This window comes from Buteo buteo, chromosome Z (assembly GCF_964188355.1).
Source record: "Buteo buteo chromosome Z, bButBut1.hap1.1, whole genome shotgun sequence".
NCBI lineage: Eukaryota > Metazoa > Chordata > Aves > Accipitriformes > Accipitridae > Buteo > Buteo buteo.
In genome coordinates, this window is record NC_134204.1 from 86,659,506 (window position 1) to 86,674,948 (window position 15,443).

Consider the following 15,443-nt stretch of genomic DNA (forward strand, 5'->3'; position numbering starts at 1 on the left):
GTGGTAAAAGTCTGTAGATTATTTTGTTAAAATTCAGATTCTTAACTCCAAATCCAGTTTGCTAGCCATTGTTCATGGCTGGGAAGAATGGGTGGTTGCAATGTGAGTTTTGTAAGGGCGCAGTATACTAGGCAGGGAAAATTCACCCAGTCTATTTCTGTGCTAGGGATCTAATGTAAACTGGTCATCTGTATTCCCTTTTCAATCAAGGCACTGAGCTTGATGCTGCAAGAATTGTAATTTCCTAAAATAGGTGTGTGAACTTCTATCTGAGCATACCTTTAACTCTCCATTACTGTAGAAAGATCATTCCATACTTGTAGACAAAATTAAACGAAAGGTTTCTGTAAGGAACCAGCAACTCTATGAGAATAGATTAGCATGCCAAGAGGACTTGTTAAGAATGTCTCATATACCAACAGTTCATATACTGTAATGCTTCTCCATTTGCAGAACTCTGATCCATGGAGTCAGAAGGGACATAATTGTCGGCATTCCGGAAAAGTTAATGAGTCCTTACAACTCAAATCACATGATGCTCACATGTGCAAAGACTAGATGCAACTTTGTGTCTTCCCATGTTAGAAAACCTGTTGCCATTCATGACAAAACTTGTTTCTCTTTTACTAGTCAAAAGTGGTAAATTCTTGAGAGGGCAAGCTCTGTATTTCTTGGTTAGTAGAAGAGGATTCTCCAAAGTCCCTGTAATAGCTTTCTTCTGTTAACTAAACTAGAACACGAGAAAGTACATCATCAGATCCACTAAATTGAGGACCTAGATGGACCTTATTTGAAGAGAGAAGCTACACTAAAAATCATCATTCCAGAGAGATGGAGTTTTTTGTTGGAATTGCTAAGCCAGATGAAGCATCCAGCAGTGCAGTATCAAATGGTTCAGAGTGTTGGGTTTACCATTCAGCTGCAAAATTGGATCAGGAGTTAAATTTACAGTGATGCAAAAGATAAGGCAGAGCAAGAAAAGCAGCTTGTTTCTCTTCCAGCTTTCCATCTGAACTGTGAGGGGACGTTCCGCTGTTCAGTGAATTTTCTTGTATGTGCAGAATTCACTAGAACTAGAATTTTTTCTTACTGTTTCCCTTGAGAGAGGGAGAGATGCCTCATGATTTATAGTGGTTTGCTTACCAGATGCACTGTTCAGAACTTCTTAGGATTTTGACCTGGGAACTACTCAAGAGCCTCAGGAGGTTCTTTTAGTTTGCTAACTCCTCAGACTGTGGCATAATTTTAGTCAACTGCTAATTGAAAATACTACCTTTGCAAGCAAGTAGGAGCTAAAACTGTGTTTTGTTCTGAGAAACAACCTACTTCATTTGAAAATCCTTTGGATTCTTCAGATCTGTCATGGTTTAACCACAGCTAGCAACTAAGCCCCACATAGCCGCCTGCTCACTCCCCTGTGGTGGGACTGGGGAGAGAATTGGAAGGGTAGTAACAGTGAGAAAACTCACGGGTTGAGATAAAGACAGTTTAATAGGGAAAACAAAAGTTGGACACACAAGCAAAGCAAAATAAGGAATTCACTCAGCACTTCCCATCGTCCCATCAGCAGGCAGGTGTTCAGCCATCTCCAGAAAAGCAGGGCTCTGTCATGCCTAACCGTGACTTGGAAAGACAAACTCCATCACTCCGAACGTCCCCCCTTCCTTCTTCTTCTTCCCCAGCTTTCTATGCTGAGCATGACGTCCTATGGCATGGGATATCCCTTGGGTCAGCTGGGGTCAGCTGTCCCGGCTGTGTCCCCTTCCAACTCTTTGTGCCCCCCCAGCCTGCTCCCTGGTGGGGTGGGGGGAGAAGCAGCAAAGGCCTTGGCTCTGTGCAAGCACTGCTCAGCAATAACTAACACATCTCTGTGTTAACAATGCTGTTTCCAGCACAAATCCAAAACATAGCCCCATACTAACTACTGGGAAGAAAATTAACCCTATCCCAGCAAAAACCAGCACTAGATCAAAGCATATACTTTGCTCTCCCTGTTCTAATGAGCAGTAAAGATGTTACAAAAGGGTGAGAAGTGGCCTGAAAGGTCTTAATGTTTACACCATGAATAAAACACATCAACATGGGATCTCAGTCTAGTGCTTACTCTCTTAATGAAACTTGTTCAGGGAAACTGTTCTCTATTACACCTTTCAGCTAAGATAGACATTTACATTTAATAGAGGAATGAGTGTCAAGTTTTTATGGCTACCTCACCTTTTATTGATCACTATGAGAATAAAGTGTTTCTTGCTATGCACCCTGGATTCCTCCCAGGTGTGATAACGGGTTTCCATCTTAACCAGTCCATTAACTTGCATGTATCTTTTTTTTCTTAGATTTCATTAAAGTAACTCACCTCAGAGGCCAAGAGAGCATTAGCTTTCTATTTAAATGCATCTAAAGAACTCAGAAAACTGCCAAGACTCCTAGTCTCTTAAAAGGAAAAGAATAAAACATAGGCAATCAAATCGCAGCACTTGTCCAAATGTATTAGGCTTTATCAAATAATGTTACGGACATGCTGTTTTCTCTCCCTCCCAGAAGTATTTGGCACATAATTCATTAGAACATTCCAACTTTATAAATTTGTAGTCCTGTTATTTGCTATTTCTAGCAAAAATAAATACCTCCCTTCTTCTTCTAAACACCCACATATATGTCCAGATGCTGAATTCAGCAAAACAGTTTTATATTCTTTTTCCCAGTGGAACTGCCTGATGTTCAGACTATTCTTGCTGTGATTTTTTTTGAACCAATTCTTTGCTTCATCTTTATATTTCAGAATCTGTTCTTATAATCTCAACCTCATAACTCTAGTGTTAAAATACTCTGAGGGATTGTCATTAATGATTTGATCCTACAGGGTGTCAAATTTGTTGGCTCAAGATATTAAAACTCATGCATGATTTTAGGAAGCTAGTCTCATACTTAAACAGAGACCTTAAATGCTTTGTTGGATACGTGTTGGAATTCATAAAATTTTGCCCAGATGGTACTATAAATTGTTTGAATGTAAGTATTTTTATAAGTGTGTTGAAAATAATATGCAGAAAGTGCCACAAGAAGTAAAGACTAGTTAATGCATCAGAGTTCAGTTATCCCTGACTTGTCTAAAGCTATCTAGAGCTCTTTTCAAGTTACCAAAAATACTAAACGCTCTTCTGTAATGTGCAACAAGCTCAGTATTTGTTTAGAAATACAGCTATGCATATGCCAAATACTTTTGGTTTGAATTATACATTTAAGAGAAAATTTGAAAACAGGGTGAAATGTGTGGTGTTTGAAACTTTATCTTGAAAACTTAAATGTATAAACTGTTCATGGCTTGCATCTTGTCATTACATGCACCAGTGTGGTTTTTTGCCTACTGTTATTTCCCACATTTCCCATTCTTGATTCATTCATCAGATTTAGGTTTTTGAATTAGAAGGCAAGCTACCCCAAGCCCTTCACACCTCCCAATAAAAAATGGCCATCAGTACTGTGACCAAGGGGAACAATTCACCTGTATCTATGTGTATCTTTGATGAAAAGCATACATTGAAACTCTTACTGAAAAGTATTGTTCTCATATCCTGAAATAACTTTTAAATATTTTTTGTGGTTATTTTTTACTAACAAAAATTAACTTGTGGCTTCTCTGAGAGTGTTTTCAGAATGAGTTGGAAACCAGGTTAAGAAATACTTCCTCATTCCCTGTGCTGAAGAAATAGCTGGAAACAATAGGTGGACTTAGAGAATAAATTTTTTTTTAAAAAAAGAACTTTTAATTTTTAAATTACTATTTTAGTTCAGGCTTATAGGCAAGAACTGAAAAGACTACATTTTTGACTAATTGAAAAGGTATGGGCTTTGTTTTTAGTTTTTGAAAAGTCCAAAGAAAGAATCCATTATGGAAACACAGCTCTTGTTTCAGCCACAGGGATTGGGTCAGAGTTAGTCAGTTAGGAAAAATAATTAAGGGGGAGCTTACATTGATAATTCCTATGCTATAGCTTCCTACAAGATCAGTGGTTTGTTTCCAAACCACCAGCTGTTTATCTGGCATGTAATGTAGACCCTTGAACAATTACATAAGCATGCATATGCACACAAGGGTTTGCAGTAGAATATATAGACAGGCTTGGCACATAAAAGCTGGTTTAGAGCACTAGCTTTGAAACTAAAAAAAGTATTTTTTTGCTCTACACAGAATGAAATACAAAATACTGAGGATATCCAAATGAACCATTTCCTGGCTGCACAAGAAACAGACCAAAACATATCTAACATGCAACTTGCTGAAATGAAAAATGCTGTTATAAAACATATGTATTTTGCTGCGGTAAGTAATAATCAGTTAATGCTTTCTTAGCATAAAATGTAAATTGTAGATAATTAAATTCATCTTTCATTACAGTACTGAGCTAGTAAAGTAGATATTTTAACATCTTTTGAAATAATAATAATGCTTTTTAACCTGCAGCGTTTAGTAATCACATATTTACTGCATCTACCATTAGTTAAAATATAATTTAGTAGTGGTAATTGGTAGGCATGGGTGTGTGGAAGACATGGTGGGCTACTTGAATTCTTGGCGTAATATATAAGATTAGTAGCTAATATTGTTGAACAAAATGTCTTTGGATTACAGTCTTTCTGTGACTTTGCTGTTACCTAGCTGAATTACACTAACACAGCATTAAAACTAACCATATCTCAGAGCAAGTATTTTGTTGATTCACATGAATGTTTTTTATTACAAGTAAAAAATAGAGCTAAATGCACTCCTTTGTTTTAATGTTGTCACATATCTAATCCTGATAAATGTGCTACATTAGTGATGTAAATTGAAAAAATTGTAAAAAACAATTACTTTGAGTTAGGATATATTATCTCTGTAAGTTACAGTGGTGCAGATGATAGTGTGTAAGTATTTTTGTAGGAGCTTGATTACATGAAGCACTGTATGTTTTTGTAAATGCAAAATCAGGTCCTCTATGTATATTAATGTAAGTTCTTAGTAGCAAAAGAATTAGAGTTTTAAAGTCCTCAATGTACACAGTGGTTAAACACAAGATTAACAAATAGAAGGCTCATGCTGCTTAAATCTATACACCTTCAAATGCTACATCTTTTATCAGTGACATTTGCTATATCTTCCAGACCCTTAAAAAATAAATGTGTTGCTGATTTTTCACATATACTACACACAAGTGCACTTCTTAGCAGATTGTCTTTCCTTTAAACTATTATGTAATTATGTGCAGATAGAGTAATCGTAATCCTAAAGACAATCTCTCCTAAAAGACCTTTTTCTTAACGTGTTGTCGTGGCTTAACCCCAGCCACTAACTGAGCACTACGCAGCCGCTTGGTTGCTCCCCCCACCCAGTGGGATGGGGGAGAGAATCGGAAAAAAAAGATGACTTGTGTTAAGAGATAAAGATGGTTTGAAAGGACAGAAAAGGAAGATAATATAATAGAAGAATTAGAATATATACAAAACAAGTGATGCACAATGCAATTGCTCACCACTTGCCAACCAATGCCCAATTAGTTCCCGAGCAGCAATCCCCCCAGACCAACTCCCCCCAGTTTATATACTGGGCATGATGTCACATGGTATGGAATACCCCTTTAGCCAGCTTGTGCCCTCCCAACTTCTTGTGCCCCTCCAGCCTTCTTTCTGGCTGCACATGAGAAGCTGAAAATTCCTTGACTTAGTCTAAACACTACTTAGCAACAACTGAAAACATCAGTGTGTTATCAACATTCTTCTTATCCTAAATCCAGAACATAGTACTATGCCAGCTACTAGGAAGAAAAATAACTCTATCCCAGCTGAAACCATGACACATGTATTAGTAAGATGGTAACACCAGGTCATAACTAAAGATAACAATGATAGTAATACATTTTTGCACTGACTGCCATATCTTCACATTATAGGTAACTTGCAAGAGGAATCCAAAGTTTCCATTTTGCCATAGAAAAACTGAAAACACTTAATATTTTTCGATGTGGTTAAGTGCACCAAATCTCATAAAACTGTCCTTAGCAATGACATAAAGAAGCAGCAGACAATAATAGGAAAAATGGGGAGAAAAATTGCCAATATTATTTTCCTTTTACGTCACTAATCCTTTGTTTCACAATTTTGCCATCCAAATGCTAAAAAATATAAATAGATTGCTACGCTGAATGTTTTGCTTGAACAGTGTTTAACCAAAGTTGCCATTTGGGGGGGTTTATACAGTATTTATTGAGTATGTTTATTGGTATCCAGTGTGCAGGTTGACTTTATCCTGTTTTACAGGCTGTTAAGCACAGGTTTGCTCAAAAAGACCAGCTGAATAAATGCAATCCAGAGGTAAGGATTCTCACAGAGAGGGCATGTTGCATATATGGAATTTTATTACTAAGTTAGGCAAACATACTTTCATAGTGAAATTAGTTATAGAAGAAACATTTTCAAATATTTCTTATCCAAAACTAATAATTATTGAGAGTTACAGAACATTGTTGAAATATTGTTGAATGTTGTTTGTTCTTAAAACACTTTCAGTACTGTCCCCTCTATTACAAAAAAACTCGTTAATCCTGCTGGTTAAGAGAACTTTACCAGTTAATGTTAAAAGAAAAGAAGCAAAGATGCCCTAACGTGATTCAGAGCATCTTAAATTATTCAAGCACTGTATTTATGCAGTAGCGATAAACAGAAACTTTTTGTAGTGCTTACCTGTTTCTGCTAGTAGGGACAGACTTCAGCTAAAAGTTGTGTCACCGTGGGAGAAAACACTAGTTGTTCTTACACCATAAGCCTTAAACATCATCATGCGGGTTTCAGAGCATACTGAAGCACAGATTGCAAGTAGAATACATTATCTTTTCCAGTCCAGTTTTCATAATGACTTTGACTTAATTTCTTTTTTTTGTACTATTTAGTTAATATTTCATTTTTCTTCCCATTAAGCCAAATATATGCCATAAATCAGGTACAGGTCAGCAACAGGTTTTATTAACTCGTTGTTACATCTTAAGTAAACAAATACTTTCAAAATTTTCCCTTTTCTATCTATACTACTAAGAATAAATCTTTAAATAATGTTGAAGCATGACCTCTTAGTACTTAAAAAGGATTATACATAGTAGCTATAAGCTACTATACTTTATATGGTAGTTTGTGTTACTTAAAAGTTAAAATGGGAAGCACTTAAAAAATATCAAGGCCAGGTTGGATGGGGCTTTGAGCAAACTGGTCTAGTGGAAGGTGTCCCTGCCCATGGCAGGGGGGCTGGAACTAGATGATCTTTAAGGTCCCTTCCAACCCAAACCATTCTATAATTCTGTGATCTATTAGCTTCCTGTATTTCTTGGTAGGTGAAAATTTGGTATCTTCATGAGCCTTACTACATAAATAGTTACTTGATATATAAATGACATTCCAGTCTGACAAAATGAGCTCTCAGGCTTCACAGAAATTTCTTTTTATCTGATTTCTTTCTAGGGACAGAATAAAGAAAGGAGGAGAAAAATATATTTAAAACATGAGCACTAAAATGCCTTTGTCATCGTCCAACTCTACCATTAATGGGCAAAATGCTGTGTGCATTTTTGTTAGGGAAGAGATTTGCATTGAAATTTAATGTTGATGCTTAGTTTATATAATTTGTTTAAAAAAAAACTTTAGCTTTCTTAATACTTGTAAGCTGAAATTGTTATTCTGTACTCTTAATCCAATTTTTTGTTAGGAAATATTAAGCCTAATTCTAATACTTTCCTTATGCATGCCCTGCCGCTGTCTTTTGTTGCTTTGTGAAATATCCATTGCTAGTATTTGCATCTGATATGGGACTTTTATAGGCAGTATATTTATGGCTTTTAAAAACATGTCTAATAAACATTTCCAATAATACTAGTGATGTAAAATAAAACCTACAAACTAAATTAACAGATTAGAACTACACACTATATTCAGTCATCTCTCTTTGCATCTCCTAGGAAGGCTTAACTCAACTATCTAGCATCTTCCCTAAAATATTTATTTCTCTTTTGTCAGCTTCTCTTCCTCATTATGCTATATAAACAGAACTTACTGTCTGTGGACCTTCATTTTTCATTTGTTTCTGCTCTAAGTTTTAATGGTTGTACCAGCAGTGCGTCACAAGAGACTGCTAGTTCTTCATCAGAATGCGAGCCAATGCAGTTTTGTACAGTTTACTGATATTAAGGCCCTACAGTAGGTGTCTCCTGATATTGAAAAAAGTTCCATCACCTCGTTTTTCTATCATCCTTACTTTCCGAATAATGCATCAATGTTCCTGTTTCTTCTAGTACCAGAATTTTCAAGAGATAAAAGTTTCAATCACAATATAAAAAGACGGATGCTGGTACGATCACCAGTAGAAACATGCTTGTACATGCACAATATACTGAGTCATCTTCACACATCTTAAATCCAGGCAACAGAGAAGTTGTTCTTTGACTGTCATTAAACAGTTTATGATTGCTCTTTAGATGTGCTGTTTGCATATAATTAACATTACAAAAGTATGAATGCAACCATTATTTCCAAAAGAAATAATGTGAAGATTTTAATAGTGCATATATGAATGAGAAAATTGAAATAAATGTGAGTTGCAAATGCCAGATGCACAAAGACTTGATTAAAAGAAAATTGTCTAGATGAGCAGCTTGCTTTATTGTTAATGTAACAACGGAATACATTAGGAATCTGAGAAATGAAACATTTGCAGAGAAACTAAATATCTAATGCTAAGGTGGAGCTCACTGACTGAGACTTTAGCTGTGATTTAATTATGATTATAATTTCTTTCAGAGTTTTTTCAGGTTTGACCTGAGCTCCTAATGTTTTTCTTTTATTACTGAAACATCTTTGGAAACTATCTTGCCAATAGCAGTGTACTCCGTAGACCTCAAAACCACAATTGAACTCAAAAGTCTGTGTTAAATTTTAAACTGATTTTAAAACAATTGGTAAGATATCTTGAGTAGCTTTAGCTGATGTGCATTAGGAGCCAAGTTTTTTGGCAGAGATCATAAAGTCTACAGGTTGTCAGGGACTAAAGCAACAATAAATTTATGTAACTGTTTAATTCCTAGCAGTCCAGTCAGTGATCTTCCTGACTCCGCTGCTCTCAGTTGTGACTCCCTATCCCAGTTTCTTTGAATTTACCAGAGCCTCAGGCTGTGTGATCAAACAAAATAGCTGGATTTCAAAGCAGAAGTTGTCAGGCAGAGGGAAGCTGTACTTCAATTAGCAATATAGTTGCAACTGGTCTATGCGTCTTAGCTTTGGCTTGAACCTGGACTAGAGGAAAGATGTAAATAGCAATGTAGCTGAGATCTTCAATAGCTCCTCTTTCATATCATTAATCTGTGGAAATAAATGTTTGGAAGGCTGGGAGTACAGGCAATAACAGGGAAATGGCAGGGCAGGTACGGCATTTCATGAAAGCCATTAGATCCTTCTGGGTCCTTTGAAAGCTTGCAAAGTTAAGTGTTTTCCTGTCATGAATGGCAGAGAATAAGAAGGAAGCCCTGTGCCATTAAGAAGATCTTCAGAGGTTTGAAATCCACTGGGATCAATACCTGTGCTATCTGTAGCATTAGCTGCTTCTCTGACATGCTATATGGGAATAGGAGAACTAGGGAGGTAAAACAGTTGCATGGTTTATGGTTTTATAATGTGTACTCGTAAATGATGTATTTCATGATTTTACATTTTTCTCTAATTTTTTTAGCTGTTCAGTGGTACTAATTATCTTACTGCTCCAGCCATATACTGTGGGCTCTACTCTGCACTTTTGGAAATATTAACACTCCTTTGCGTACCTTTCTGGAATAAATTATAGACAAGTTATTGAGTGTGTGAATAGAAATTTGTTTTTTGAAAGTGTAGATGTATTCAGATCTTCTAAGAGGAGAAGCACATTCTGAAACCTAATATCTATATTACCAACATTTTACTTAAAGATTTCCTGTCAGTTCTTGTAAGGTTTTTTTTTAATTAAGCTGTTCTTTTACTTACAAAGATATCTCTTTCCTAGGTTAAGTGTACTGACCTGTCCAAAGGCGGATGGCATATACTTGAAGGATTAGTGGAAGAGTATTTATTTCCTGATGTAATCACAGAACTTGCTGCTGGTCAAAAGTACTGTAAACCTCCCGTGCAACTTCTTCATTCTCTGCTAGAATATATCCTATTGGTGAGAAATGAAGACTAAAGTATTATAAATATTAAAGCAAGAAATGGAAGTATTATGATCTCTGCTTCTGACATTGTATTTAGTGGTTTTTAGTGATGTATTCACCCTTCACTTTGTCTTCATCAATGTGTTTATTTTAAAAAGGGAAGGATTCAGTACTGAAGGATTTTTTAAAACTAGTACTTATTTACAAGCCATATGAATGTAGTGCTCTAAATATTGTGGAAGAATTAACCCAGAATTTTCTTGCTTTTAAAAACAGCACATATGTGACTGCTCTTTTAACCTAGTAGGGCACAGATAGAGAGCTCATTTGAGAAGGTTTGTTCTAAGCAGTGGTGCATTCAGCTGGAATATCACAGTAGAGCAAGCTCTCCTTGTTTCCTTGCTTTTTTCTGTAAACTCTGAATTTTGCATGTTACTTCACTGATTAGATTTAGTCAACTGGGATTGTAAGGAATAAAGAAAATATATTAACTCTTAGTAATTATGGATCTTTGGCCAGTATGGAGCCAATAGTATTTTCTCGTTTTATTACAGGAAAATACCAATGCAATACTTTATGCTAAACTTCATCACGTTTTGTACCTTGTTCTCCAACATGATCCTCCTTGGAAATCCCCATCTATGTTAAAGTATTATTTGGATATTCTTCAGTGTCCTGTCTGTAAGAAAGGCACGTGGTCCTTGCTAGAGATGCTTGTAAGGTAAGGAAGTTTAATGAGGTGTTAGATGCAATAGTTGTTTTGTTACTCCAAACTCAGGGGCGGGGAAGGAGAGTTGGAATTCTATTGTATCGAAGTCTCATTTTCACCAGAACAAGTTAACTGTATGTGAAAGTCTAGAATTGTAACTGAGATTTGGACCTTTCACTTTATGTTTCTCTAAGTGTCAGCTCACAGGCAAAGGGTGTTTTTTTGGAAAGGAAAAAAATGTACATTTTCTTGTCCTCCTTCCTTTTTTAAAAATTATTTATGTTATTTTTTAAGCTTTCCACAAATTATAATAAGTTACGTACTGTTGCTGTTGTGTACGTATATATATAAGCACACATGCACATACATATCTGCAGTTACAAAGCAAATTCCAGTCTTATCTTGCCAAACATGAAGCTTCATGTTACATTTTGATTTTAATCATAAACTTTGCCATCTTGTTCAGGAAGTCTGATTATATTCTATACATCTACAAATACAAGACTCAGTACATAGGAGCTGTTTGGGTAGTCTATGCTTTAGCTTGAGAACTCAGTTTTTGTAATTTACATCAATAGAAATTTATTCTTCGTTTCATTTGAAAGAGAAACTGTACCTCTTCTTATTGCTGTCATAAAATCTTAAGTAACATTTAAATACTTTGATACAACTGTGATTACAGATACATGAATGTGTATGATTGTAAGTATGTCTATAGTCTTGAAGGGCATTGAATCACTGTACTTGAATCACTGTAATTGGACATTTAATAGTTTTTATTAGGAACATGTCATAGGGAATAGAAGAGAATTTATCTTGTAAATGAAGTATTTTATCTTTTAGTACTTACTAGCAGAATGTGAATACCCAGCAGTTGTATACCTGGTGGTTCCAGTACTCAAAATTCTAGCCAAAAAAATGTGTTCTCACTTTACTTCAAAATTACCTCCATCGTGATAGACAATCATATGGCTTGATCACAAACTGCAGTCCTGTCAAATAGTATGTGTGAACTGTTAGCTGAACTAAGGTTTGTACGATTTTACAATATCTGTAAGATATTACAAGACTGCCTTCTAATTAAAGGATTTTAAAGAAGTTCTGTTAAATTCAGTAATTGTACAGTACCTCAAGTAGAAACAGAAAAATATGGTTAAATCACTTAGTTTACACTGTAATACAAAATTACACTGTATTACAGTCACAAACATGTTAAAGCTGTATTTTTTTAAAAAAATTAAAACCAGAAAGTTACGCTTTAAAATTATGAATGCTGCTGGGGAGCAAGGTATTTCCCTGTCAAAATTGTCAAAAGTCAAAGCTGACTTTTTTGCCGATACATCAGACTGTGATTTCTGTCATACAAATGGATTTTTCGGTGTTTATTTTTCAGGTCTTGCCTTTATTGCAAAAACATTTGTCATGCAGTCTCAGTTTCAGGGAGAGGAGATGAACAGAGGATAGTTCACAAAACATTATTGAAGTTTTTCTTTGAGTTAATAAAAGCTGAAGTAGAGTTTCTGACGAAAAGGTGGGTTTTATAGGTTAATACTTTAGTATTTTTTCACAGTTCGACATGCATTTCTGTATATAATTATATAATTCTGTATATAATCTATAATTTAATTAACGGTTATCTTTTGCTAGGGAGACAATTATCTTTTCTTCATTTATGAAGTATCAAAAAAGTCTTGGCTTTGCTCTGCCTTTATATAGTGAAGTGTGGTGGGCTGACCCCGGCTGGGGTGTCCCACCAAGCCGCTCTATCACTCCCCGCCTCAGCTGGACAGGGGAGAGAACATACAACCAAAGGCTCGTGGGTCGAGATACGAACAGGGAGAGATCACTCACCGATTACCATCACGGGCAAAATAGACTCGACTTGGGGAAAATTAATTTAATTTATTACCAATCAAACCAGAATAGGGTAATGACAAATAAAACCGTATCTTAAAACACCTTCCTCCCACCCTTCTCTTCTTCCTGCCTTGTTTCCACTCCCAATTTTCTCCACCTCCTTCCTCCCAGTGGCACAGGGGGACAGGGAATGGGGACTGGGGTCAGCTTGCCATACGTTGTCTCTGCTGCTCCTTCCTCCTCAGGGGGAGGACTCCTCACTCTCCCCCTGCTCCAGCGTGGGGTCCCTTCCACGGGAGACAGTCCTCCATGAACTTCTTCAGCGTGGGTCCTTCCCACGGGCTGCAGTTCTTCAGAAACTGCTCCAGCGTGGGTCCCTCCCATGGGCTGCAGTCCTTCAGGCACAGGCTGCTCCAGCGTGGGTCCCCCACAGGGTGACAAGTCCTGCCAGCAAACCTGCTCCAGTGTGGGCTCCTCTCTCCACGGGGCCACAGCTCCTGCCAGGAGCCTGCTCCAGCACGGGGTTCCCAGGGGGTCACAGCCTCCTTCAGGCATGCCCCTGCTCCACCGTGGGGTCCTCCCCAGACTGCAGGTGGAGATCTGCTCCACCATGGACCTCCCTGGGCTGCAGGGGGACAGCCTGCCTCACCAGGGTCTTCACCACGGGCTGCAGGGGAAACTCTGCTCTGGCACCTGGAGCATCTCCTCCCCTCCTTCTTCACTGACCTTGGTGTCTGCAGGGTTGTTTCTCTTACATGTTCTCTCTCCGGCTGCCATTTCTGTCTGTCCCAGCAACTTTTTTTTCCTTCTTAAATATGTTATCACAGATGCGTTGCCACCATCGTTGATGGGCTCGGCCTTGGCCAGCAGTGGGTCTGTCTTAGAGCCGGCTGGCTTTGACTCCACCGGACATGGGGGAAGCTTTTAGCAGCTTCTCACAGAATCCACCCCTGTCACCCCCGCGCTACCAAAAACCTTGCCACACAAGCCCAATACATAAAGGCAGCCTTTACTTTACGTAATATTAGCACAATATTAGAATTCCTTCAGTCTGACTGTAATAGTCATCATTATTTTACTTATTATTCATCAGAAATTGTGTCTGATCTTTCCATACTTAAAAATTGCCAAACCTGTGTGTGTTTTGACAGAAGACAAGGTTTCTGTCTGGTAACTATAGTAATCAAAGTGGCATAAAGATTTAGGTTTTTTCACTTTCTTTTTTTACAGTTTGGTTGAAGGGACCAATTCACAGCATCAGCAAGTCATGCCGCAGACAGTTCTTCTGGAGACCTTTTGGCTGGGAAGCGAAACCTCAGTGCTTTTTAGCAAACACATACATATTCTAGCAGATTGGGTCATACTTTCCCATAGAGAATCGACCAGAAAAAATGATGTGAGTATGTATTTTATACTATAAAATAATGAAGACCGACATATTTTTCTTAAAGGCATTCCCTTTGTTCCTTCCTTTGTGAGGAATTATATGTAAGTATCACAGCTGCTTGTTATAGCTGCCTTTTGTTGTGAAGCATGCTGGTTTTTGCTCCACTAAAGGAAATGAATTGATCCATAAGATTCTCATATTGATCTGTAGAGAAGAAACGAGTCATGACTAGCTTGTTGGCTACATTCAGATGTTCACATGCCCTTACCAGCAGGTATTACTGTAGTCATTAGGGACACCAGCTTAATACATCCTGTCAAACAATAAGGTGTAACGAAAGAGGGGATTATCTTATTTTACAGTGATTGTGTTCAGGAAATGTTGGAAGGAGAAAGCTAACAAAACTAATAGTTTTTTGCTGTTTTCTACAGATATGCATTTTTTTTATTTTAATAAATGCCCCAGTTTTCTTCCCAAGTCCTTTAGTTTCATTTGGTATCTTCCCTAGGTCTTTTCATAAAAATGGAATTGAAGGCAACTTAATTGCTGTTCTGTGACCTGCTGACCAGCAGGACATTGACCTGAAAGATACTGAGTGTCCTCTATACCACCTCTTTCTTTTCAGAAGCTAGAGGCCTTGTAAAACATCTTTGACTTCTACATTCTCACATAAAATACAAACTTACTGCTGTCTCTGCGTTCTCTTTTAAATTATTGTGAAAGCACAGAATAAATAGGTACTTCATTCACTTTTTCAATACAATAACAGAACAACAATAGAAAATCAAGTATTCCAGAGAAAAAAGCACTTTCAGTATAATACCTGGTAGTTCATTATGTTAAGAAAGCAGAAAGATTAAACATAATGAGAGCTTCACTCATCTTACCTAGCCAGACCTCCTACCTTTTTTGAGGGCTATCAAAGCAAGACATTCTGAAACAGTGCTGCCTTTTATCCTTGGTCAAGATATTAAAAAAGTGCCTAAAATTAGGCTTCTATACCCATATTTATATTTAAACAACCTACCTTTTCAAAGGTACTGAGCACCAAGCAGGCATGCATTCAGTTGCTGTCAGTGGCCATTCTGTTTCTTTGGAAAATGAGACTGCTTTCATATGTTTCCTGGTGTTGAATCTGCAGTTTAAGTGTAGGCACCATTTTCTTTTTTCTACTATGCCTTCTTTTGACAAGTTCCAGCACTGTAAGCCATATCTTTTTCATAAACCATTCTTTGCATAAGCAGAATAATCACTTGTGTCAGAGTGTAGTACATGTATGAAAAATAAACTTAAA

General features: G+C 37.1%; 1 protein-coding gene across 3 annotated transcripts in view; it reads left to right on the forward strand.

Moving 5' to 3' along the window:
• The window catches only part of SLF1 (SMC5/6 complex localization factor 1), a 42,410-nt gene that overhangs the window by 8,523 nt on the left and 18,444 nt on the right, over window positions 1-15,443 (forward strand). For all 3 annotated transcript variants that reach the window (XM_075021310.1, XM_075021309.1, XM_075021311.1), the window contains exons 6-11: window positions 4,193-4,324; window positions 6,298-6,351; window positions 10,052-10,210; window positions 10,751-10,917; window positions 12,299-12,436; window positions 13,993-14,158. In XM_075021310.1, the coding sequence (XP_074877411.1) occupies window positions 4,193-4,324; window positions 6,298-6,351; window positions 10,052-10,210; window positions 10,751-10,917; window positions 12,299-12,436; window positions 13,993-14,158 (816 nt within the window). The remainder of the gene's footprint in view (window positions 1-4,192; window positions 4,325-6,297; window positions 6,352-10,051; window positions 10,211-10,750; window positions 10,918-12,298; window positions 12,437-13,992; window positions 14,159-15,443) is intronic.